Source organism: Camelus bactrianus, chromosome 22 (genome assembly GCF_048773025.1).
Source record: "Camelus bactrianus isolate YW-2024 breed Bactrian camel chromosome 22, ASM4877302v1, whole genome shotgun sequence".
Taxonomy (NCBI): domain Eukaryota; kingdom Metazoa; phylum Chordata; class Mammalia; order Artiodactyla; family Camelidae; genus Camelus; species Camelus bactrianus.
The window spans coordinates 22,932,066-22,957,174 of record NC_133560.1 but is presented as its reverse complement, the minus strand read 5'-3'; the positions used below and the strand labels follow the sequence as shown (position 1 = coordinate 22,957,174).

At 43.1% G+C, this 25,109-nt stretch overlaps 1 protein-coding gene across 5 annotated transcripts in view; it reads left to right on the top strand.

Annotated features, from left to right (window-relative positions):
* LOC105074555 (adhesion G protein-coupled receptor E2-like) overlaps positions 1–24,093 on the top strand; it is a 30,093-nt gene extending 6,000 nt beyond the window's left edge. Inside the window, exons 5-20 of one of the 5 annotated variants that reach the window (XM_074350574.1) lie at positions 776–907; positions 1,493–1,639; positions 2,080–2,226; positions 2,314–2,357; positions 2,483–2,560; positions 3,003–3,180; positions 9,012–9,119; positions 9,310–9,530; positions 9,715–9,894; positions 12,605–12,802; positions 13,078–13,313; positions 17,605–17,671; positions 17,935–18,026; positions 18,948–19,116; positions 19,202–19,312; positions 21,649–24,093. In XM_074350574.1, coding sequence (XP_074206675.1) covers positions 776–907; positions 1,493–1,639; positions 2,080–2,226; positions 2,314–2,357; positions 2,483–2,560; positions 3,003–3,180; positions 9,012–9,119; positions 9,310–9,530; positions 9,715–9,894; positions 12,605–12,802; positions 13,078–13,313; positions 17,605–17,671; positions 17,935–18,026; positions 18,948–19,116; positions 19,202–19,312; positions 21,649–21,657 — 2,117 coding nt within the window. In that variant the 3' untranslated portion in view covers positions 21,658–24,093. The remainder of the gene's footprint in view (positions 1–775; positions 908–1,492; positions 1,640–2,079; positions 2,227–2,313; positions 2,358–2,482; positions 2,561–3,002; positions 3,181–9,011; positions 9,120–9,309; positions 9,531–9,714; positions 9,895–12,604; positions 12,803–13,077; positions 13,314–17,604; positions 17,672–17,934; positions 18,027–18,947; positions 19,117–19,201; positions 19,313–21,648) is intronic. The other 4 variants (XM_074350576.1, XM_074350577.1, XM_074350575.1 and 1 more) reach the window with 4 other exon arrangements.
* The last annotated feature ends 1,016 nt before the right edge of the window (positions 24,094–25,109 follow it).

Sequence of the window (25,109 nt, the reverse complement as noted above, 5' to 3'; positions counted from 1 at the left end):
CTGCTCCAGCCACCCAGCCCTCGCCCCCGCCAGCCTTGCTCAGATGTGGACTCTTACTGCTTCCTGCCAGTTCAGGGGATGGATGACTTCATGGGAATCAGAAAAAGGCACCTTCACAGCCCAAGGCTGCCTGGATGGACATCAGCCGTACTGTGCAGCACGGCCTGGGGCCCACTGTCCGGGTGGCCCTGGCCTCTCTGGCATCATCCTCATTTTCTGTGTCACTGCACAAAAGCCTCGTCCTTGAGGGGCCTGGCTCAGGGGTGGGTCTTGGCCCACCTCCATGGAGCTGGAGCCTCAGAGTTAGCGTGGATGGAAGAGCACTGTCCCGCCAGGGTCACCAGGATTGCGAGGAGAGCTCAGCTGGCAGCACCCGCCCTGGGGGAGTCAGGACAAAGGACCACAGCATTTCCTCTGCACTCAGTTCCCAGGAAGGCCCACCCAGGCCTCTCTCGGAGTCCTCAGGCTGGGACACAGGCAGCTGTGATGTTCCCCCTCCAGCTGGGAGCTGCCCAGGGAGGCTGAGGGAGCCAGAGTTGGTAGAGTTGGCAGATGGGGAGGACTTGGGCCACTTCTGGTCACATCGGGACAACTGTGTGGGCCACCATGCTCGCCCATAGGATGTCTGCATGTGAATTAGAAAAGGCACTTGCCCGCTGGGGAAGAGAGAGTGGGGCCTTCCAGATGCTTCCATGCCAGGAAACATGGTGGACCCCCGGCCCTGGAAGGCCGTCTGCAGCCGCAGGCATCCATCACCCTCTCCTTCCCGTTGCAGACGTGGACGAATGTCAGTGGAAACCCCGAATCTGTAAAGGCCGCAGCATCTGCATCAACACCGAGGGCAACTACACCTGCCAGTGCCCGCCCGGCTTGGAGCTCAACCCAGAGGGCCCGGAGCCGTGCAAAGGTAGAGGCCCCGGGAAGACTCTGAGGCCGGACTGGAGCTGGGAAAGGAGCCGAGGCAGTTCCTGGAGCCCAAGGAGGAGGGAGAAGGAGACCCCCAGGTTCCTGCAATGCCAAGGCCCTGCCCAGGCCCTGCCCAAGGATTCGCCTCCCTGAAAGCTCCCGCTGTAGGCCATGGAGACGGCAGAGCCTTCTGGGCCTGGGGTTCCCTTGTGGAGCCCTTGTCAGCACCCCGTAGACCTCAGCCCTTCCTCATCTGTCACATTTGAACAAAGGAAGCTGTCAATTCCTGTTCCTAGAAGGGGAACCTCCCAGAAGCTGTCAACCTCCTGTTCCAGGACAGGGCAGTCAAGAGTCCTTGGTCAGGAAGTCCAGCCCCTGACTCAGTTTCCTTCCTGGTTTTACCGCCTATGAACTGGGGACCCACACCCATCTTGCAGGGAGGTCACCATAAGGTGCTTGGAAGGTGAAGTTGAAGGTCACCAGGTGATGGCACATGCAGTCACGATGGGGTCCTTGGTGCCAGGCAGTGAGAATCGGGTACAGTGAGAAGTGGAGGGGACGCCTGACCCTCTGGCTTTGTCCTCAGATGTGAATGAATGTGCTTTGGGAAGAAACCCATGCCACAACTCCACCCACTGCCTCAACTACGTGGGCAGATATGAGTGCCGCTGCCGCCCCGGCTGGAAGCCGCTTCCCGGGTCCCCCAACGGCCCAAACAACACCATCTGCGAAGGTTCAGAGCCCAGATGCTACACTCCTGGAGACCCACACTCAAAACATCCGATCACACGTTCAGCGGCCCCACACAAACCAAGCAGAATGCACGCTGGGGGGGCCCTGCTGTGCCAGGCATTCTTTTGAGGCTTAATGTAAAAAGATCTGGGGGGTCCTGGGAAAGAAGCCGGGGTACCAAGGGGAAGGCTCCCGGGAAACCCAGGCAGCAGCTAATTACTAACTGGGTTGAAGAAATCTCAATAGTTTCACAACCCTGTACGGGGCTCCCCTGCTGTGTGTCAGAACTGTGTCCACCACTCAGTGATGTGCGGTCACAGGTGCCATCCCCTCCTCAGCGCTGAGGGGACGCTCATATGGGAAAAGGGAGGTGGGGCACAGAGAGCAGAGGGACCTCATCGGGGCTGGGACAGAGCCTGACCCCCTTCTTCGTGTTCCCAGATGTGGACGAGTGCAGCTCCGGGCAGCATCGGTGCCACAGCTCCACCGTCTGCAGCAACACGGTGGGTTCATACACGTGCCGCTGCCGCCGAGGCTGGTTGCCCAAACCCGGATTCCAGGATAAGCGAGTGACCACCGTCTGTGAAGGTACCTGTCCTCACCTGACCCGAGACCCCTCCCGCAACAAACACAGATGCTCTCACACCCAATGAACCGCTGTCCTCTCCCCTGCAGAGATCTTCGCCACCTGGACCGCACCCCCTGGAATCAAGAGCCAGGTGAGGGGCCCCAGCGGGACCTGGAGGCAGGAAGTTCTTCCGCACCCTCTCCCATCCCGCATTTCTCCCAAGCCCTCCCACCCACATCTGAGGCCCTCTGACTCCCTCGTGTTCCTTCTCCCCAGAGGCTCTCCCACTTCTTTAAAAGACTTCAGGATCTGAGTGAAAACTTCAGTCCAGCCTCTGTGCAGAACACTATTCAGGTAAGGGCAGGACCCAGGCGAGGCAAGGTGGAACGCCTTGAGGCATAGAGGCCTGGGGAAGCTTTGGTCAGTGAGGAGACAGATCCCAACCCAATGGCGCACTGCTCCGAGGACCCGCCTCTCCCAGGGTGGGTGGGAAGAGCGGAGAAGCAGGAACTTGTACTCACTGTTAGACATCATCTTGCACTGACTAATGCCCTTTCCTCTTGCTATTCCTGCATATATTCCTGGTTTATGTCATCCTTGACATTGATGAACAGGGTTGAACTCTGAGTGGCTGGATTCCAGGGGCAAAGACCACCCAGGGAATCCCACCTGCTACCACCTGTATTACCCAAACAGTCTCTTGGCTCTGTTTTCTGTGGCTGAGTGGGTAATGTCTTCATGCAGCGTCTCTGGTGCATGGGCTACTGGCTCTCTGTCCCTGCCTTTCCCCTCCCAGGACCTCATCCAGGAGGTGGGTGATCTGCTGGAGACCCCTAGGGATCTAGAAACCCTACCCCGATCAGAGCAGCACTTTGTGGCCACTAACCTACTCTTTGGCCTGGAGGATGTCCTGAGAGGGCTGAGCAAAGCCCTGCCCAATGGGCCACTGACCTTCAGTTCACCTACAGGTCCAGGTAAGTACCTGGGACTGCCCCCAGGCTCCTGCTCTGTCCCTCCCCTGCCTCATTCCCCTTCCAATCCCACTAGAGCCAAGTGATCATGCTGGCATCTTAGTGTTAATCTCATAAACAAATTAAAATAAAAAGTTAAGGGCAAAATATGTGAAGTGGATTAAGAGGTACAGACTTCCAGTTACAAAATAAATAGGTCAAAGGGATGTAATGTACAGCACAGGCAATATAGTTAACAATATTGTGTGGAGACAGATAGTAACTAGACTTGTCATGATCAATTTGTAATGTATAATAATATTGAATCATTCATTGTGTTGTACATTTGAATGTTTTATGTTTTACACAGAATAATGTATGTTTTACACAGAATAATGTAATATTCTAGGTCAATTATAGTTCAGTGAAAAAAGAGAGAAAAAAGTTTAAAAAGAAATGAAAAAACTGTAAGTAATACGCATTTTCATTGTAAAATAAAGTATCAGCAGATGAAATAATAAAGAATTTAAAATAAATTATAAACAGCTCCAAAAGAAAGCAAATTATTAAACTTGGAAGAACATTAATTTAGTGTTACTTGGTATTGAAGCATGATTTGTCTTATTGAGGTAAATTTCATGTTAATAGAAATTCACCATTTTAACCAGCATATAAAATTCGATGGCATTTAATACATTCACAGATTTGTACAATCCTCACCTCTGTTTCTAAAATATATTCATCATCCCAAAAGTGTGCTCTGCACCTTTCCTGTAGCCCCTCGCAACCTTTATCTGTTTCATCTCTATGAATTTGCCATTCTGGATATCTTGTTTAAATAGAATCATACAATATGGGACCTGGTGGTCTAGTTTCTTTCACTTAGCATGTTTTCGAGGGTATTTCATGTCGTAGCACGTATCAGTATTTCACTCCTTCCTATGGCTGAGTAATAATCCACTGTGTATGAGTATCCATTCATCCCCTGATGGACATGTAGGTTGTTGCCACCTGTTGACTGTTGTGAATAGTGCTACTATGAATACTGGTGTACAGGTATTGGTTTGAATAACTGGTTTCAGTTCTTGGGGGGTACATACCTGGGAGTGGAATTGCTGAGTGATATGGTAGTTCCATGATCAACTTTTTGAGAAGCTACAAAATTAGTTTCCCAAAGTGGCTATTTTTCCATTTTTCATCCTCAGCAGCGATGTACAAGGGTTCCCATCTTCTCATCCTCAGCAACACTCGTTACTTCCATTTTGTTTTGTTTTCATTATAGCTGTTCTAGTATATGTCAGGTGATATCTTATTGTGGTTTCATCTGCGGTTCCCTAGTGACTAAAGGTGCTTAACATCTTTTCGGGTCATTGTTAAACATTTGTGTATCTTTTTTGGTGAGATGCCTTCTCAGATCCTTTGCCTATTTTTAAACTCTGTTATTTGGCATTTGGTTGTTGGGCTGTAAGGGTTTCTTGCATATTCTAACAGTAGACCCCGTGAGATATGTGACTTGCAAACATGTTCTCCCATGATATAGATTGCCTTCTCACTTTCTTCATAGTCTTTTCACTTTAGTGAACGGATGTTTCCATTTTGATGAAGTCCATATTATCTGTTGTTTCTTTTATTGCTTTTTTTGGTCACATCTAAGAATCCACTTCCAAATCAAAGACCACGAAGATTTACCTCTATGTTTTCTCCTAACTGTTCTAGTTTTAGCTTTTAAATGTAGATCTTTGACCCATTTTGAGGTAATTTTTGTGTACTGTGTGAGGTAGGGGTCCAACTTCCTTTTTTTCCCTGTGTGGATAGCCAGATGTCTGAGCATCATTTATGGAAGAAACTATTCTTTGCCTGTTGAGGGGTCTTGGCACCCCTTGTTAAAAATCAATTGACCATAGACGTATGGGTGTATTTCTGGGCTCTCAATTCTATTTTGTTGGTCTATATATCTATCTTTATGCCATTACCATACTATTTTGAATACTGTAGGTTAGTAGAAAATTTTGAAATCAGGAAGGTGAATACTCCATCTATCTTTTTCATTTTCAAGATTGAGTATTTGGGCGTTTACAATGCCATATGAATTTTAAGGTGAACCTTTCCATTTATGCAAAAACTAATATAATGCTGTTGGAATATCGTTAGTATTGCATTGAATCTGTATATCACTTTGGGGAATATTGCCATCTTAAAAACATTATCTTCCCATCCATAAACATAGGATGTCTTTCCATTATTTTAGGGTTTTAACTTTCTTTCAACAATCTCTTGTAGTTTTCTGTGTAGAAGTCTTGAGCCTCCTTGGATACATTTGTTCTTAATATTTTGCTGAAGATCTTTGCGTCTATGTTCACAAGAATGTTGGTCTATTGTTTTGTTTTCTTTTGATGTGTTTCTCTGGTTTTGTTTTCCGGTTAACAGTGGCCTCATAGAACTATTTAGGAAGTGTTTCTTCCTGTTCTATTTTTTGAAAGAGTTTACAGAAGAATTTGTGTCAATTCTTCCTTAAATGGTTGGTAGAATTCTGATCTGGGCTTTTCATGTTGGGAAGTTTTGATTTCTCATTCAATCTTCTTACTAGTTATAGATCTCTTCAGACTTTCTACTTCTTCTTCAGTTACTTTTGTAGTGTGTGTGTCTGTGGTAATTTGTCTATTTCATCTAGGTTATTTTGTGCTGGCCTCAGCCTATCAACAACCAGTGTTGTGGCAGGACTGGCCCTTGCGTTTCTGTTACTGAACCAAACGTGGGTCTGCTTCCCCTCCCCTAGTAAAGCCAGTCTACTGACATCAGCTTGTGGTAAAGGAAAGTGTAGTGTTTATTATAAGATGCCAGACAAGGAGTTCAGGGCAGGTAGTGCTCAAAACACCTGAACTGCCCAGTGGGCTCCAGGAAGGCATTTTTTAAAGGCAAAGTGAGGGAGGGAATTCTCAGGGTATGTTACCAGCTCTTGCACAATTCTCTGACGGGCTGATGGTGAGGTAGCAGGGTGATTGTCATATCAATTCTCACTCCCCAGTAGGTCTGAGGGCTACTGTGAGCTTAGTCATCAGGTACCTAACTTCCTCAATTTGCTGGGGGTTCTAGCATCTGCAAAACAACACAGGAAATGTGCATCAGATACTGTTGTCTAAGTACTTCAGAGAGGAACTAAAACAGATGACATGGCGGGAAGGGGTGTCCTGGGAAGGCCCCATAGGCTCTTTCTCAATTACACTTCTTATTGTGATTAAGATGCCCTTCAGCAATAACTATCAGGAAACTTTGAAGAAAATAAAGTTTTATTACTTATAAGACCTGGGAAATTACTCAGTTCACTTGGGGCCACACAGTGAAGTCACAAAGAGAAAGAGAGAGCGAGAGCACATAGGCTTGGGGTTCTGCTTTTACTGAAGTGGTTGGTGGGGACCTAGGATTTGGGCTTACCCTTTGTTGGTGAATTTAAAACATAAGATCCGGAATTTAAAGTGTGGGAAGTTGCACTGGGATTTGACACAACATTGTGAAATGATTATAAATCAATGAAAAATGTTGAAGTGTGGGAAGAGATAGAAACAAGTAGCATAAATGGTCAGTTACTGAAATCAACGAAGATCTCTAAAAGTAAGGAGTTTCAGTAGGAAGAAGTGGCCTGGCCCTTCAGCCCCCTGGCTGGCAATGTGTTTATTGTCTTTGAAGTGGGTGCCTCCTTGACATGGCTGCCTGGGCAAACAAAGCTTAAGTCAAGCACTAGCATTACAAAACAAACGAGCAAGCAAACAGCCAGGGCTTACACTACAGTTACCTAATTTGCTCATAGTTTCTGATAATTCTTTGTAAATTCAGACAGTATACATGTTACCCAACTCAGGTCTCGATGCTCTCTGCTCGAAAGCCAATACTCTAGAGGCAAGTGTTGGTAGAAAGGACAGTTTGCTTCAATCAGAAGGCCAGCAATCTGGGGAGAAGTCAGACTTGTATCCCCAAAACCAACTCCCAAGATTCTGCTCAGCCATGATCGTTTTTAAAGGGGAAAAGTGGAAAAGGGGAAAGGTTCTCAGTGAATCATTAAGGCAGCAGGTCAAGTTCTGCATCAGTTCCCATTGTGTGCAGGCTGGCTGACTCCTCAGTACTTTCCTTCAGATGTTGTCTTGTCCATGTGGTCTGCCTGCAGGATTGCTAAGGGGGATCCTGGGTGCAGAGAGCTAGTCATTCCTTAGCTGCTTAATTCTTCATTCCTACTTCTTTTAATCCAGGGAAAGAATCAACAAGCTAGGCAAGATACTGTGTGCATTCAGTAGAGTGTGATTCAGGAGTTAGGTTAAATGTTATCTAGTGATCTCATTTTTATAATTAAGGTTTAAGTGGAACAGAAATAGGCAAACAGGAAAGGGGAAAAATTGCTGCTTACAAATCCCTACTGTTAGACATCATTCCATTCTATAAGGTTAGAGGCGAAGGTCATCTTCTGTAACATCTTCATGCTGACATAGGGCACCATATATCTTCGAGTGGAAGATGTCGACATGGGTCTGTAGAATCTGTTAGCTGAAAATTTTAGTTACCCCCTTACACAGACAGGCAGAGCAAGCTACAATTATTTTGATGCTCACAAAGATATAGATTATTATGAGAAATTATGTTAATCCCAATCTCTTGAGGCCAGTTCTTGGAATTGTACTAGCCATAGATGGAGCAGTTTACGTCATGGCTGCAGTCTGGCCATCGTGCAGTTATCTCTTCCCCTCTGGTGGCAGTGATAGTGTCTGTAAAACTGAGGTGGGAAGCCCCATGAAAAAGACAGCAGGACCCCCAGGCAGGGCCACCACCGTTCTGCCAGCACCATTTGGTTCCCTGGCCCAACGGCATTGCCTCACTTTTTAAACTCTAAAACGGCTTGCTTCTAGGAAAGTGGAACTTACTCCTAAGATTCTGTTGGTTCCTTGAGCTAACTCCTCATTGGTCCATTTCCCTCACTTGTGATTGGTCCATTTCCCTCACTCCTGACTGGTTCATTTCTACAAAGCTTGTTCCTAACTAGTCACTTTTGTTATACCTTATTTGCATATGATGTTGCAAAATGTTGCAAAGTCTAGACTGGTAGCCTATAAAAGGCTGCGTAAACCTACAGATGGGGTCCAGAGCTTAGAGTGTTAACTCCTCTGGGCCCGCTGGTGTAATAAACCTGAGTTCTCCAACTCTCAGTGCTGCTTGGTCTCTCGCCCAGATCCTGGTTGCTGTCACAACTGAGCTGTAACACTCAGCTGTAACACACTTTGCTGCAACAAAACAACTCAGGAATGTGCACCAGATACTGAAAGATTCTGAGACTCTCTTGCCCGTTGACTGCCCGGGCTCTTCTGTGGCTCAGGGAGGCTTGGGAAACTTCAGCTGTTCTACAGACAAGAGGCAGAGGACATGGAGGGGCTTTGTACTTTGTGGTGGGGGGGTGGCCGCAGGGTCCTGCTTGGTTTCATACATATATATGTACCATTATTATGTATACCAAATATTATGTGTGATATTATAATTTATATAAAATAATGGCATTATTTGTACTATAACATACTATATGGTTATTACCAACAGTGACAGAAGCCTTAAGCACTATGACACACCTTATCATTTTAGCTACTTTTAATAATATTCTATTTTCACTCTTGCTAAATAAGCTTGTAATATTGTGATTGAATCAGCTTTAACTGTCATTATATCATCATTTAAAATTATCTGAATAAAATTATTGAGGGAGCTATTTCAATAATGGTCACAATATGATTAAACAGATGTTCTATAAAATGGCACTATAGTGGTATCATGACTGCAACAGCTACAGTCACAGTTACTAATCTAACTCCCACAACTCACAGCACTGTCCCTGGAGGTGCAGGACCAAGGAGACAGGAATATCACCTTGATTCAGAATCAGACAAAGATGATGCTGACCTGGGATACAGTGCACGAATCTGGTGACTCAGGTAATGGCTGAGATAGGGAGAAGGTCACTGAGACTTCACAGTGGGACAAGATTCCCAAAGACGTGACAAATAAAGAACTGAAGTTTAAAGCGAAGTGTGGGATATGGTGGGTCAAAAGGAAAGAGTCCATCTGAAGAAGAGGGAGTCCTGTTGGGTATTGCAGTGTGTCAACCATACCCTCGTCCTGCAGGTCCTGTGGTGGTGGGACTTATCTCCACTCCAGGGATGGGCAAGTTGCTGGCTGAGGCCCCCCTCGTCCTGGATACAGAGAAACAGGCAGTTCTGCATGAGGCACACAAGGATTTGCTGCAGGAAATCCACCCCATCCTGTTGTCAGATGTCATCTCCGCCTTTATCAGCAACAAGAACACCCAGAACCTCAGCTCCCCAGTCACCTTTGTCTTCCAACATGTGAGTCCTGGTGGGATGGAGCTGTGGGTGTGGGAGAGGACTGAGTACTACACACAGCCTTGGGCTTCAGGGGGGCTCTCCCATGGCTGCATCATATCCCAAGGGGACCATCCATGAGCCAGCTTTGGGTCAGCATTTCTGAGCATCAGATCTACCAGCTCACACCTACTTCCTGTTCCTATAGTCAGTGATCCCTGGGCCAAGGCAGGAAGTGTTCTGTGTCTTCTGGGAGCATGGCCAGAATGGAAATGGTCATTGGGCCACCAAAGGCTGCAGGACGGTGGGCACCAGAGACAATAGCACCACCTGCCAATGCACCCACCTCAGTGCCTTTGCCGTCCTCATGGTCCACTACGAAGTGCAGGTGAGAGCCGTCAAAGGGGCTGCCTTCAATGTCTACTGCCATGTAACGTATTCCTGCACATGTAGCAGCTAAAAAATAGCCCCCAAATTTATTATCTCACAGTTTCTTCAAGTCAAGAAACAGGCATGCTGTAGATAGGTTGTTTGTTCAGGGTTTTACAAGTCTTTCATCAGAGGCTTGGGGTCCTCCTTTAAGCTCCCTGATTTTTGGCAGAATTCAGTTCCTTGCGGTGGTAGGTTTGAGATCTCTTTTTCTTGTAGTCAGACAGCAGGGGACCAGGCTCAGCTCCTAGGGGCTGCCTGCATTCCTTCTCACGTGGCCCTCTCCTGGGCCCTCTCAAAATGTATCACCCTTCCTGTTGGAGACCAGCAGGAGAAGCTCCCTTTCATCAAAACTCTCTCAAACTTTGAATCTTTTTCTACAAGAATAGCTCAGATCTTTTAAGGGCTCACCTGATTCGGTCAGGCCACCTAAGATAAACTCCCTCACTTAAAGTCAAGTGATGGGGGTCTTGAAAGCCATGAGCAAAATCTCTTCACAGCAGCACCTAGACTGGCATTTGTTTGAAAGTCTGGAAGAAGCTGGGGTAGGGATAGGGTTGCCAAATTAGAATTCTGCTTACCATAGGGGCCTTCAGGACATGGGTGCTTGGGGTTCTGCAGAATGGAAGATTCAGTGATGCCAGAGGTCAGAGCGGGCGGGGGGAGCCAGTGAGTCCAGGTGGGTCGGGAGCCATCTTTGCTTCCTCCCCTGGTCACGTGAGCTGGTTATTTTCTCTGGATCATCAAAACCAGAGATTCATCCAGGTGCCTTGGCTAACAGATACTTACTCTGAGCACCCACATGAAAGTCAGCATGAGAAGGATCCTAGCCAAATGGCTGGATCATAGGAGCCCCCAGGAGTTTGAACAATTCCCCCAAGGCCATGTTTCCTCCTGCTAAGTCACTAGATAACACAGTGTTAATAGTTTTATTTCTACACTGTTTTATATTGATTGAAAAGTTTAAATATTTGTGTTTTTCAATTCAAACAGAATAATATAGGAAACATTGATAATTCTCCATTTTACCCCTAACCCCAGATGCCATTTCTTTTTGCTTCAGGCAACCAATGTCAGTTTCCTCTACATTTTTCTATGGGTATTTTATATCTGTAAACAAATGCATGCATTTGTCCTTGATCCCCTTCCCTGCTTTTTTCCCTCATGCAGTGTCATTTTTCACTGCTGTACATTTTGGGTTATTTATTTACTATGTGTGAGAGATCATTCTATTTTTATCCACAAAGATATTCTTCCATCATTTTTATGGCCACATTGCCTTCTCTCACGTGAATAAGCCATAAATTACACATCAAGTCTCCCCATAGTGGGCGTTTTGTTTCTGATCATTTGCTAATATGAATAACGTTGCAAGGACTTACATATAATTCATTATTCTCGTATTTCAGCATTCAGTTAGGATGTATACTGGGTCAAAATCAGAATTATGTGTTGGTAGATATTTCTATTTCCCAACTTATAGAGGCTGCATCTCTGAACGCTCCAGCATTATATGAAAGTGTGTGATCCCTCACACCCTCACTGCAAGGTATTACCCAATTTCTGGATCTTTACTCATCTGATAGGTCAATATATCCAGGAAAACTTTTGTGTTTTTCTTATTATGAGTGGAAATGAACATTTTTATTTAAGAGCCATTAGTATTTCTATGTCTGGAAACAATTTGTTCACATTCTTGGTCCATTTTCTATTGGCTTGATGACGCACTTTTTAACAGATTTGGGAGAACCCTTTAGACAGTAGAGAAATTAGGTTTTTGTTGTTACAGCAAAGATTCTCAAGATTTAGTATGCATCAGAATTATCTGCATGGCTTGCTATTTATTTTTTAACATTTCATTCAGAAAAAATTCAAACTTATGGGTATGTTGCAAATTAAAAACAGTGTACATAATATTCAATTGCTCTTTATCCAGATGCACTTACTTTGAACACTTACCTCTATTTTCCTTAATGTTTGCATTTCTTTCTCTCTCCTTCTCTCTCTCTCTCCACTAGTTACGTGGAAATGGAATTCATCGCTGTTTTTTTTCTTTTTTTTTTTTATTCTCTCCATAAATGTAGGACTGTTTGCAAAAAGAGGCAGGGGAATGTGAATTTAAAGCTACCACCATTGTTGAAGTGTAGAGGTTTTCCTCCTTTAACCTAGGGTCCAGTTCTAAATCAGTAAGGATTAGAGACTAACCAGGAACAGATATTGCAGGGATGAGGTGGGTGGAGTCTGTGATAGGGCATTGATAGCTGGACATTGAGTCTCCAGGTACGGACTCTGTCTGCAGCATCACATGATGGGGGTAGAGGATGGTGCTCAAATGGAGATTCATGCCTATGTGAACCTCTCATGGTAACACATAAGTTTAGTCATACCCAAAAGCTTAAAGGAAAAAAAACTCTGCTGAGTTCTAGGGCTTGATCTTGACTAAGGACTCTCCTTAGCCTCCAATTCTTCCAAGGTCAGAATTAATCATTCAGATCCCATAAAATTCTAACATTCACAACCTGGAGAAAGTTATCCATAAACATCACAAATTTACCTTATTCCTTCATTTCTGAATTTTCTACACCAAAAAGTAAAAATTAAAATGTTGGAAGGGTCATTACCCCAGAGCAGGAAAGTGTGACTGCGGTCTCCTCTTTGCTGGGTCCCAGGAGGAGGATCCTGCGCTGGCTGTGATCACCTACGTGGGGCTGGGCCTCTCTCTGCTGTGCCTCCTCCTGGTGGCCCTCACCTTCCTGCTGTGCAAAGCCATCCAGAACACCAGCACCTCGCTCCACCTGCAGCTCTCGATCTGCCTCTTCCTGGCCCACCTGCTCTTCCTCACAGCCATTGACCGAACTCAGATCAAGGTACTTATACTGTCTCAAAAGACCCCCTGCTCTGCCCTTCCCTAGAGGATGCTGAGTTCATGAAGCCATGCTGCCTTGGACAACTTAATAAAATGCCTTGAGTTCCAGGTAAGGGTAGATGGGTAAGTAGCCAATTTCTCATTTAACTAACAGAACTCCAGTGACAACTCCTTCATATACACCAGCGTTTTCCCCAGTGGCAAAGTATAGGAGAGGTCCCGGGGCTGTGCCCCACCCTGACAGCCCCGCCTGGTGACACCTCCCTCCTTCCCCAGGTGCTGTGCGCCATCGTAGCCGGTGCCTTACACTACCTCTACCTGGCCGCCTTCACCTGGATGCTGCTGGAGGGCCTGCACCTCTTCCTCACTGCACGCAACCTGACGGTGGTCAACTACTCCGGTGTGAACAGGTTCATGAAGTGGTTGATGTTCCCTGTGGGCTACGGAGTCCCGGCTGTGATTGTGGCCATTTCTGCAGCAACCAGGCCAAATCTTTACGGAACACCCACCCGGTAAAAGCAAATTTTCACTGTCTTTACCTTCTTCAGCATGACCATGGTATTACAGAACCAACAGCATTTGATTATGCCAGAGCATAATACATAGAGAGATGCTAAGTTACAATCCCCAGGGCATCCTTCTGGTGGAAAATGACAATAATTAAGAAGAACATCTTCAATCTGTGTCCTTCAAATAGCAAAGATGAAATCAAAAGAAACATTTAGGACATCATGTAGAAAAATCTAACCTTCTTCTTTATCCTAATTCTATAGGATGTTCCAATTTTTCACTTATAATAGAGCCAATTTAAGTGATCAAAGTAATAGATTGTATTCTAGTTAAGATTTACAAGGTACTTTGTGCCAGACACTCTTGTTACCATTTTTACACGTGTTGATTCAATTAATCTTCACATCAATGCCATGAAGTCGATACTGTCATTTGCTCCGTTTTGCAGATGAGTAAAGTGAAGCACAAATAGTTTAAGTAAATATCCACAGTGCACAGCTAGAAAGTAGCCAAGCTGGGATTCAATTCAAATTCCGGGACTCAAGTTCCTTAGCTTGCTTTTGTTTTCAGCTTTTAATATTAGTTTAATATTTTTACATTTTTATTGAAATATATTTCACATAGTATAAAATTCACCTATTTATCAAAATTCAAAATTTATCTGTCTTCTTCTTCTCCTTCTTTCCTCCTCCTCCTCCTTCTCCTTCTCTTCTCCCCCTTCCCCTTCTTCTTCCCCTTCTTCTTCCCCTTCCTCTTCTCCTTCTTCTTCTTCTTCCCCTTCCCTTTCTCCTTCTCCTCCTTCTTCCTCTCCTTCTGTTTTTGTTTTTTGTTTTTTGTTTTTTTTGCTAATGCTTAGGATGCCATATATAAGAAACCATTGCCTAACCCAAGGGCACAAATACTTACTCCAGTTTTTTTCTTTTAGAAGCTTTATAGTTTTAGGTATTACAATTACGGCTATGATAGCTGTTGAGTTGATTTTTGTGCATGGTGTGAGGCAGGGGGCCTAATTTTGTTCTTTTGCATGTGGACACCTGGTTTTTCCAACATCATGTGTTGAAAATTTTTTTTACCTCATTGAATTGTCTTAGCATCCTTGTTGAAAATCAGTGACCATTCCTACTGGTTGCTTAGGAGAATCTTTAATTTCTACACATTTATAAAATTCACAAATCTTCTTCAGTTGTGAACCTGTAATTTTATTCATTTGTGGTTAGAAAAACTAGTTTGTATGATTTCAATCCTTTTAATTTTATTGAGGCCTCTTTTAATGCTCTGTCCTATCCTAAAGAATGTTCCTCATGCACTTGGGAAGAATGTGCATTTTTCTGTTTTTGAGTGGAATATTCCATAGATGTCTGTTTTTGTTGTTACAGCAACAAAAATCTGTTAGATCTCTTCAGTTATTGTGTTAAGTATTCTATTTCTTTGTTGATCTTATGCCTTGCTTATATGCTTTGCACTCTTTTACAAAGCTATCTGTGTGAGAAATCACACCCTCAAACTTCAGGAAGTTTATGTAACCATCTGTACTTTTGATTCCTGATTCTACAAATTCTCAAGGTCAGCCAGAGATGAGAAACTTCTCCTTATTTTCCCCCCAGGGTTTCCCTGAGCATGGGCACATGTTTGTGCATCCTTAGATTTCCGGAAATATTTCAGAGATTTTCAAAATTCCCTGTGATCCTTTGGTTCTTCAGTATTTCCTTCTAAATTCCCAGACAAGTTCTTTTTTAAAAAATTTTTAAAAAAATTTTATTGAGTTATAGTCAGTTTACAATGTTGTGTAAATTTCTAGTGTAGAGCACAATTTTTCAGTCATACATGAATGTATCCATATTCATTTTCACATTCTTTTTCACCATGAGCTACCGCAAGATCTTGTATATACTTCCCTTTGTGCTATACAGTATAAACTTGTTTATCTATTCTGTACATATGTGTTAGTATCTACAAATTTCAAACTCCCATCCTGTCCCTTCCCACCCACCTCCCTCCTGGCAACCACAAGTCTGTATTCTATGCCTATGAGACCCAACAAGTTCTTGGTGACTCCACCTGAAACCACAGCTTTTTGTGCAGCCAGAGATGTGACAGTAGTTTGCTGTTGTTTCAGTAATGCCCTCCCTAAGGGTAGGCTCATTGGTCCTCACTTTCAGAGCTCTCAGTCGAATCAAATTGCCACAAAATCTGGAGAATAAAGAATTCCTAAAGAGAGCTAAAGGATTGGAAAAAATATTGACTGTGCTCTGGGGATGGTGATGCTTTTAACGGAGCTCACAAAATAGTCAGATCTCTTTCTTGTCCGCAGTGCTACCAACTTTTGGTTGCTGTAGCACTAAACTGGGGAGAGAAGGAGTGGAAATAACTCCAAGTTATAATATCACAGATTCCTTCCTTCCCAGTTATTGCGGCTCCATAGTTTCCCTTGGATTAACTATTTTTAGTTTGTTCTGTGGCTTTGGGTCATTGCCAGGATTTTGAAATGGTTGGTTTTAGCTGTTTTTCTTGTATGTTTGTCATTTTAGGAGGAGAGTACATTTATCAACATCCTCACTCTTCCATTCGGGAAGTCAATCTCCCAGAATTTGCACTCTTAACCATAACATGCCATTAAAGTTTATGTTCAACTATACCATTTCCAGGTGTCCTTCTTGGGCACTTAATTTCCTTCTTGTTTACATTTTTCTCATTGTGTACTGTATTGTCCTGAAATGTCTCACTGCACTCTCCATTGTCCTGAAATGTCTTGCTTCACTCTCTACTTTACCCTAATGTTGGATCAAGTGAATTTTGTCACTGTCTATCCTTCAAACTTTGAGCAATAGACATAAGCTCTTTATGGCTCAGTTACCGTTACTCAATAAGAGAACTTCTGCTTTTGACTGTGGTTGAAATTTAATTGAGTAGCTCAACAAGAAACGACAAACAACGTCATACACAAATGGACAAAAGATTTGAATAGACATCTTCTCAAGGATACGTAAATGACCAATACATGAATGAAGGGATTCTCAACATAGTTAGTCATTAGGAAAATGCAAATTAAAAGCCACAAAATGAGATATCACTTAACATCCATTTGATTAAATGATTAAAATAAAAAAGACTGACAATAAAAAGTGTTTGAAAGGATGTGGGAATATTAGAATCCCCAGACATTGCTGGTTGGAATGAAATTGCAGCCACTTGTAAAAACAGTTTGACAGTTTCTCAAGAGGTTTAGCATACAGCTACCACATGACCCAGCAATTCCACTCTTAGGTATATGCCCAAAATAGATGAAAATATATGTCCACACAGAAACTTACATGAATACTCACAACAGCATTATTCAAAATAGCCCAAAACTGGAAACAAACAAGATGTAGCCTAGCCATACAATGGAATATTGTTCAGCCATTAAAAAAATTTTTTTAGCTGTAACGACATGCTACAACATGGATGAACCTTAAAAACATTACGTTAAGTGAAAGAATCCAGTCACAGAAGACCACATATTGTATGATTTCATTTATGTGAAATATCCAGAATAGGCAAATCCATAGAGACAGAAAGTAGATTAACGGTGTCCTGGGGCTAGGGTTGGGGGTTAGGTGCATGGAAATAGGAATGAGGAGTGACTGCTAATCTAAAAGAAGTTTCTTTCTGAAGAGATGAAAATGTTTTAAAGTTAGATTCTGGTGATGGTTGCACAACTCTCTGAATATTCTAAAGATTGCTGAACTGTACAATTTTAATGGGTGAATTTCTTGGTATGTGATGTGTATCTCAGTAAATCCATAAAATTGAAAAAACCCCAAAACTCAGTGGAAGGGTTTTGCTGCTGTTAAAAAGAAAATTAAACTGAATAGTGCAAGAAAAGTCCTTGAAGCTCTTTTAGGTTCACAGGACTCTCAAAAACTAACACATTTACAGACATCTTCCCTGCTTCAACACTGTTTGTCTCAGTAACATGCACACATTGTTCATATCTCAGCTAAAATATAATTTCCTTTGAGAATCTTCTCTAACCAAAACTAAGCATGCCATTCGAGGATACATTCTCATAGCCTCTGCCCTCCCTTTTTTTTTTTTTTTTTTTTTTGCCGTCACTGTGTTTCCAATTGTGTCTCCTACCGACGTGAGATTTGTGGGGATTAAGACTGTGTTTACTCTCTTCACCACTGTATCTTCAGAGCCAACCACAGACCCTGTCACAGAAGAGACACTAAATATTTGTTGATGAATGAATGAATTAACATAATTGTTCTAGATCCCTAAGGGCTATTTTTCACTCTCTCCCTTGCTCAGCTGCTGGCTCCACTCAGAAAAGGGATTTAAATGGGGTTTCCTTGGACCAGTCTGTGCCATCTTCTCTGTGAGTGATGAAATCAAAGCATCCCTAACGCTCATCTGAGGGTCATCAGAGCAGAATTATAAGCAGGGTTGGGGGAGGGGGGCAGGAGCAGGAATGTTTCCGGGCTATTATGGGTTTGGTTTGGTTTTCTAAGACTATTCCTAAAACTACACACTCAAACACTATTACTAGACATGGAAACTACTTAAGTATGGAATTGATGTTGGACAGGCTGGATAATGGATTGAACTTTTATTCAATAAACATTTTGTGATTTCCTGAAGGTCAATTTAGCTCTCTTTCTGATGACTCTCTGGATTTTGAAAAGCAAACTCTCTTCCCTCAACAGTGATATGTCCACCCTCCAGAACACAAGGTAAGATGGAGAAGAGGCTGACAACTCTGCAGATGTGTGGTCCCGAGAGCAAAGCTGTGTGCCTGAGCATTTCCCCATGTCCCTTCTCAGGGTCTTCTGAGGGGACCTGGAGTAAAACAGGGGCAGCTGTCCTATGGCAGCCAGTTCTGATTCAGTGGTATGCTGTGTCCATTTCTCATCCCAGCTTTGACTCCCTCAGCAACAGGAAGAATTGACATTAGTTGATAAATATTCTTTGGACTTTTGTCAGCAGCCCCATGGCAAAAACACAAAGAACAATTATGTTCCCGTGAAGCACTTAGGAAGCTCTGTGACCACTCCCACAATCCAGTACACGCTCACACCCTACCCTCAGCTTAGGCTCCTTCTCACCCCTCTTCCGTTCCTTTCTCTGGGGAAAAAAATCCTAGTGAATGTCCAGTCTTCTAGGAGGCTTGGGCATCCTTTGCTGCAGGAACCCTTGTGCATATTTGGTGCTATTTCTTTCATGTTTCTATCATCCTTTCCAAATTTTGCATGTTACTGTTCAGTTGTATTAGTCAATTGAATGGATGGTGAGCTTTATGAAAATAGAAATCTCACCTTTGTTATTTTTAATACCTGGACCCCAGCACAGAGAATGATACATGGTACCTCTTTAGTAATGTTGGTTGAATGAAATTAGGGAGCATCATAAAATTTCTGCAACTTACATTATGAAGTGTCATTACCCTCTTCAGTCCAAATTAAGATGCCATCCTGGACCCGAGTGACATTTCTACTGTGGAGAATCATTAACAGTAAAGACCAAAGCTGATCACAACTCAGTCTGAGAACTCATTGCCAACAGGGGAAGGAAGGAGCGTCCATGGGGTGAAGATGAGTTTGGCTTGACTGTGTTGCTCTGGGCATATCATGAACTTCCTTTATCCTCCTACCCAGGATGCTGACATTTAAAGCAACAGCTCAGCTCTTCATCTTGGGCTGCACGTGGTGTCTGGGAATCCTGCAGGTGGGACCAGCTGCCCATGTCATGGCCTACCTCTTCACCATCATCAACAGCCTGCAGGGCGTCTTCATCTTCCTGGTGTACTGCCTCCTCAGCCAGCAGGTACCATGGTCTGACTCCCACTGAGGACTCTTTCTATCCTCAGTCCTCTCAGTGAGCTGACCCAGAGCGGGTTTTGCCTTTGCAGGTCCGGGAGCAATGGAGGAAGTGGTTTAAAGGGAGCAAGAAAACCAAAGCTGAGTCTGAGAAATACATGCTATCCAGTGGGGACATGTCTGATGCCTGCAGACGCAGTGGGGTAAGATCATGGATTGCCCCCGGAGCACTTCGGTAACTGATCCCCTTGGGCAGCACATGCCTATCACACTGAACAATTGGATGTAAAGCAGGTGATGTCCTAGGGTGTCTCACACTTAGTTTACTCCTTGACTCATTAACCATTGGCCATGGACTCAGTTTAAAAGTTTGTTTAACAATATATTTTGCTCTCACTCCTTAGGGAACTGTGCCCAAGTTGACTCACGTATCAACACTCTTATTGAACACCTGCTGTGTGCTGTGCATGGTTAACTCAATAAGCAAGAATCAATGATCTGAAGTGGTGATGCACATTCTACTTAGAGCCACATTACCTGGTCCTTTTTCTCTACACCTCCCTTTATCTCACATTCACTCAGCTGCACCCCTCAAAAATGCAAAACTGGGGGAAGATTATGTACTTATTTATGCACTAAACAGAAATGTGCTAGCTGGTATTTTAGACTTCCTTAACAAGGCTACCTGATATTTTTGGTATCTTCTACCCACTGCAAAACTGGGAAGGAAAAGCAGTAATGACATGGGATAACTCATGACAATGATTACTGAGAACCAACACTTACTGGTTTAGACTTACAAACTCCTTTCACCTATGTTTTCTCACTTCTTTCATCTGCTATTTAAATCCCTTGAGTCTACCTTCCAATTTAAAGGAGCCTACTCTGTTTCCTGCATTTTCTCTCATTACCTTGTCTACCCAACCTCCATAACCACCGGTTCTACCACTGAGTCTTCTGTATCCTCCCTCTTTCTGAGAAATGTTCTCACCACCTATTTCACAGAGAAAAATCAAAGTTACCACCATTACACTTTGTGAACTCCATGCCATCAAACCGTAGCAAACATCAGCCTGCATCCTCTCCACGTTGTATCATTGACACAACTTTCCTTCTCTCTGAAGACAGTGCTTCCACCTGCACTTTGGATCCCATCATTCATGCCTTATCAATGGTCTTTACATTATTGTTCACACATTCTCCCTCTCCTTCTCTTTCTCTCTCTCTCCCCTTCCTCTTTCCTTCCCTCATCTCAACAGTATTCTTCCCACAGTTCTCTTCTATCTTACAAACATGTACTACTTGGCCCTCTTGTAGCTACCAGCCAAGAGTTGACTTTCCTTTTTGTGTCCATTTCCTTGCCTTAAACTCACTCCTTCCACCCATGCACATACGGCTTCTTTCCCCCATCATTTCACCAAAGCAAATGTCTCTTAGACCGACAATGATCTCCATCCCCCAAAAATTTCTTTCAGAAAATTCTGATTGTTTATCATTCCTTTCTCATGAAACAATCCATCCTTATCCCCTCTAGATGCTGTGTCTTTCTTCCATTCTCTCTTGCTTTTCTCTCTCTGTCTCCTTTGTAGCTCTGTCCAATGGATTGGTTCCAGAACAACTTCAGTTCCCCTTCTTCCCTCTCAGACAATAATATTCCTTCCTTAGATTCAGTCATCATCTAGATACAAATGATGGCCATGTATGTTTATTTGCCTCTGACTTCTCTGAGATCTAGGGGACAGCTTGACACCTTTGGTGTTTCAAAGGCTTCTTCAACGCAGTCTTCCAGTGTGAGGCTTGCAGTCTTTACCCTAATCCAATCCTTTCCCTAATCCAACCCTATCCTTCTCAGTCTGCATGATACCACGTTCATCCTGTGGCACAAGTTTGGAACCTGAAAGTTACTGGTACATTGTAATTTATAAGCACAACATTTGTAAGCTTCTTGAGTAGAGATAAGCATGTGAAGTTACTCATCTTCAATACCAGAAGTTACCCTGAGCTTCCTGTAGACCTAGAAATAAATAACTCAGATGGGGGATGGTAAGGATAGGAGGGAAAAGAATTTAATGCTTCTTCCTTTACATCCAAGGTGATTAACAGTAGATAACATTTCCAACCTTTTATAATTTTCCACCTGCCCTCTTTTACGACTGACTCCATGCAGAAAGCAACACTTCACAAATTCTGAAGCAGAGGGATCAGGACATATGTTTTGAAACAGATAGATAATATTTTGTAGTGCATTTAGTTGCTCTTATCTTCTGTAACTTGGGAGTTTAGGAAATGGAGGGAGATAGGACTTCTGAGAAAGACCAGGGACTGCCAAAATGCAGTCTGATATGGTCTTTTGATCTTTCCCTGACAAGTCAGTCTGGCAAGGAAATTTTGCGATTAAAAGCTTCTTAAATTTCTTATTTCTTTTTTCAAAGGAAAATTTCTAGGTTATCTTTCTATAGTCTTATATATCATTTTTAAAATATTGTATTTCCAGATTAATTAAAAGAGATATTTTGAACTATATCCTCTTATCCCATAGGAAATCTGAAGTGTTATTCTTTGCGCTATTAAGCGAGAAAAAAGACTTTGTCACGTGTTTTTCAAGAAATTCATCATGTGAGCAATGTGAGTGATGTCATGGTGGACATGTTTGCTACTCAATTCCTGCAAAACCTGGACTTCTTCTGTGCCCCACAGTGTGCTCAGAAAACTTTCAACGTATCAGAGGCCAGCTGTGGTTCAATTCTTCTACCATGTTGGGTAAAGCCCTTTGCTGAAGCCTCTCCTTCCTGCAAAGACTCTTCCAGATGCTGAAACTCTATGAGCAGGAAAACCAGCTTCAAGGGATTTTCGTATGAAAAACATCCAACAGCATGAGGGTGCTCACATCATAGTCTGGATTTTTAAATTTCTTTATTCTGTTTTCTATGGGTTTAATTATTTGCTCACTCCAAAATATTGATTACTCACCATGTCCAAGGCAGAGATCAAGAGAGACACAGGTTCTATCTTCATGGAGCTTTCAGGGAGAAAAACTGTAGATTCCAGTCTGGGTCTGAAGGCAGAGGTGAAATATGAGAAACTGGATGTGTTGTTGTAAAAGAAGGCAATGAAGTATGGAAAGGGGCAAGGATTTGGGGGAGGAATTGTGATAGCTTTGATATGGAGTAGAGTGTTTGGGGGAGACAGAGGAATGCTTGAGGGGCTGGTTACCTAGTAGGGATCAGGGGGCCAGGTGAGGGGCTGAGAGGCTGCTGCTGGAATGGGGATATGAGAGAGTGTGGAGAGAATGGGCAAGGTTGGGCAGATATGTGGGACCAGGGAGGGAAATAGGAGATGGGCATTTGGATGGAGTCAGAGTGTTCTCAGTGCTCTTTGGCAGCTGAGGACAGAGGCGATCCTGGGATTGGTGGAAATAAGTGGACCAGGGAGATTAGAATGGGAGATAAAATGGGGCAATGAGGGGATGGGCAAGAGAATTTTGGATAGGCTGGGTGACTGCAGACTTAGGCAGGATTAGGAAGGTAAAATTAAGAAAATAGGGTGATGGCTTCAGGACAGAGTAGGGAGGGTGTGGAGAAAGGGACTGAGAAGTAGTGAGAAGTGGGAAAAACTTGGAGGACCCAGGTGAAGGGACCAGTCTTAGAAGCTCTTCCAAGAAAAGAGAAGGAAAAGGAGCACTGTGCCCACTGCTCTTGTCTCTGCTCCCTCATTCATGGGCGGGTGTGCCATAAAATGTCTTTGCGCAACCACTGCTTGTTTCATACAATATTGATTCCTTATTCAGAGAAACACTGGGTGGTTTTCTGATTTTGAAGGAAATGCAGGGAAAATGCAGAATATTTGAAAACACCTGGAAAAACTAAATGCAAGGAATCACACACTGAAAAAAAATCTTGGTTAACTTGATGTGCATTTTTCTCTTTGTCTCTCTCTCTCTCCCATTTTGGGGACGTTTTTGTCATCCACATTCAGATGTGTACACTTGACACTTATCCATTGGGGTACATTTGATTTTCATCCGTTCCTTGTTGTTCTGAATCCAAAGAGTATGGCTTGGAGCTGGCCCAAGAGGCTTCCACTAATGACAACTACCGCTGCCTGAGAACTAACCACTGGGAGTGTGAAACCCTTTGAATTAAGTAAATGTTCTCCAGTTTCAGGCACTCCTCTGACAGTATCATGAGCAATATATGATGTCTGTTGTCACATTTATGTTTAACTTGACTCTCAGCTTCTTCCTCTTCGTCGTCTTCTTCGTCATCTTCTTCATCCTCTTCCTCTTCCTCTTCCTCTTCTTTCGTCTTTCTTCTTCTTCCTCTTCTTCTTCTTTCGTCTTTCTTCTTCTACTTCTCCTTCCCCTTCCTACTCCTCCTCTTCCTCCTCCTCTTCTTCTTCTTCTTCTTCTTCTTCTCCTTCTTCTCCTTCTTCTCCTTCTTCTCCTTCTTCTCCTTCTTCTCCTTCTTCTTCCTCCTCCTCCTCCTCCTCCTCCTCCTCCTCCTCCTCCTCCTCCTCCTCCTCCTCCTCCTCCTCCTCCTCCTCCTCCTTCTTCTTCTTCTTCTTCTTCTTCTTCTTCTTCTTCTTCTTCTTCTTCTTCTTCTTCTTCTTCTTCTTCTCCTCCTTCTTCTTCTTCTCCTCCTTCTTCTTCTTCTCCTCCTTCTCCTTCTTCTCCCTCTTCTCCTCCTCCTCCTCTTCCTTCTCTTTTACTTAGCACTGCCAATATCTCAAGGATTGTATTTTGGAAAGAATTTTTACAATTGTGCTAATTTTATTCATCTTACTGTCTTCAATTATTACTGAGGTCCATTTATTGTGCAATTGCCAATTCAGATTTCTCTTTCACCAGATTTCTGGCTCCACAGGAGTAAGAACTTTGTCCATTTTACCTCCCCATTGGATATCTCATGTGAAGTACATAGCATAGTGCCTGACTCACGATAAGAGCTCAATTGTTATTTATTAAATGACCAAGTAGATTATTTCATACATTAAACAACTCTATGAGCAAAGTACTCTTTTTATACCCATTTGAGAGATCAAGAAAATGAGACTTAAGGACATGAACTTAATTTGCCCATGGTCATATAGCTAGTAAGTATCTGAGCCAAGATGTGTTCCCAGTTGTAGATACACTTAAAGACCAATGCTCAAAAAATGCTACTATACTGAAATAATGCCTGAAAGGGGGTTGGTGAGAGATGAACTTGGAAGGTCTGCTTGGAGTGGTATTTGGAAGGAATCTGAATATGCTGGGAAAAAGAGAAGGAGTTTGGACTTTATGCCACCTGCCTTACAAAGTGATCTGAAGCTCTAAGACGAGAAAGTGACATCACTCACCCACAAAAATATTTGTACTTTGGAGGATTATTGTTTTTGTGGAGCAAGATTTGAGTAAAATAAAGCCTGGAAAATATTATTTTCTTGTTCTCAAAACCCAGAGATGAAGCCATCCTTTATGGGTGAGAATCATAAAAGTCAGGATATGAGTATCAGTAGTCATAGGCAAAAGTAATTATCCACATTCATGGGTCTCTTTATTTCTTTCTAGTAAATTAATGACTTAATGTTTTTATTTTTAATTGCACAAGAAATATATAACTTTTTTCTTGTAAATCATTTAACATCTATAGAAATCTAGCTTCTTCTCGCATCCCATTTCTGAGCCAACTCTCATTCACAGACACACACACCAAGTCACTCTTTGTATAGGTATCTGCTGTCTGTAATTTTATATCTATCCTTCTAGTCATTATATATATGTACATATATATCCATGCATGATACAGCAATGGGTTCATATTATGTATATAATTTGGAGTTTATCTGTCACATAACTTATACACAACTGTGGATATTCCCTAGCAGGACTGTACCATGTTCACTTCCTATTAGTGAACATTTGGGTTGCCTCCTAACTGTAAACATTTTGATATAGAAGTTGCATATTTGACATTTTGCTGGACATTTGAGTCAGTTGTACATTTTCTGGATGTGGCTCTT